At 46.3% G+C, this 1,248-nt stretch overlaps 1 protein-coding gene across 1 annotated transcript in view; it reads left to right on the top strand.

Moving 5' to 3' along the window:
* Positions 1-412, top strand: part of LOC107299380 (coiled-coil domain-containing protein 90B, mitochondrial) — a gene marked incomplete at its 5' end in the record, with an annotated part of 11,817 nt that extends 11,405 nt beyond the window's left edge. The window contains one exon of the mRNA XM_015828746.2: positions 343-412. Within this exon, the coding sequence (XP_015684232.2) occupies positions 343-398 (56 nt within the window). The remainder of the gene's footprint in view (positions 1-342) is intronic.
* Positions 413-1,248: the final 836 nt, after the last annotated feature.

The raw sequence follows: 1,248 nt of genomic DNA, 5'->3' as shown, positions 1-1,248 counted from the left end.
CCTCCCCCTCCTCCTCTGTGTAACTTCTCCAAAGTTATCTCTGTGGTCCTCTGCAAACACTGGTGGAGCTCTTCAAGTGCAGTTGGTTGAACATTTGTTGGGAGTGGCTTAGTAGTGGATACTTGCCCTGAGCAAGGCTTTGGACTAGGAGACCCATATGGTCCTTTCCAATTTGTACGTTTTAATGCTGGGTCCTCTAAACAGCTCTAAGACGACCATCCAGCCTCCGTTTGAAGATCTCCAGGGAATCTCTTTAGTATCAAAGGGCAAAGGCAAGTTCCATGAAACTTTTTATCCCAAAAACATTCACTGTTGTTGTTTTTTCTCTCCTTTTCATTTCAGCCTCTGTTTTCACTTGCCTTGCTATTGCTTTGGGATTTTATCGGTTTTGGAAATAAGAAGCCCTCCAATGGGAGGGAGGGAGAAGAAAAAAAAAAAAAGGACAGAGCAAAAACACTCCTAATTGGACACCTACAACATATCTGAGATAACCTCTTCTGGCTGATCCCTTTCAGCCTTCCTTCGTCAGCCGGTGATCTTTTTCATCCTCCATTGCTCTGGACAAAACCGCTCAAAAACAGTTTGCGCCCAATTGAAGCGTGATCTACTGAAGCCCAAGAGATCTGTGGCGCTTGAAGATCTAGAAAAGGGAGGTAAAGCTGTGACCGGCTGTCGTGTCATGTGCTTCAGCTGGTTTTTCTCTTCTCCAGCCTGATCTTCTTGGCCTTCGTCCTTCGGGTTGAATCTCCTTGCTCTCCATTGCAGCTGAGTTGGGACTGTAGCTTTGAGAATTCAGATTGGCTGAGAATTTACACCGGGGGGTAGGCAACCTTGGCTCTTTTATGACTCGTGGACTTCAACTCCCAGAATTCCTCTGCCAGCATGAGGGAAACTTTGGCCCCCTCATGACTTGTGGACTTCAACTCCCAGAATTCCTCAGCCAGCATGGCTGGCTCAGGAATTCTGGGAGTTGAAGTCCACGAGTCATAAAAGAGCCAAGGTGGACTACCCCTGATTTACACACTTGCACCCCTAACATATCTGGAAGGTCCCAACAGCAGAACCACTGTTTTCTCTGCACAAATGTGTCTCCGAGTTTCGAGCTTCTGGTGGAGAAATTTCTCCTCATCGGGTGTTCTGTTGCCCTCCTACATAACAGCACTAGAGATCGTATCCCACATAACCAACCAGCAGAGAATGTTTAAACACTAGTTTATCCTTAATGTCTAAAGACGACTGAATGTATTG

Source organism: Protobothrops mucrosquamatus, unplaced genomic scaffold (assembly GCF_001527695.2).
Source record: "Protobothrops mucrosquamatus isolate PMUCROS unplaced genomic scaffold, P.Mucros_1.0 scaffold4845, whole genome shotgun sequence".
Taxonomy (NCBI): Eukaryota; Metazoa; Chordata; class Lepidosauria; order Squamata; family Viperidae; genus Protobothrops; species Protobothrops mucrosquamatus.
The sequence above is the reverse complement of the archived record's forward strand: the minus strand, read 5'-3'. Positions and strand labels throughout refer to the sequence as shown.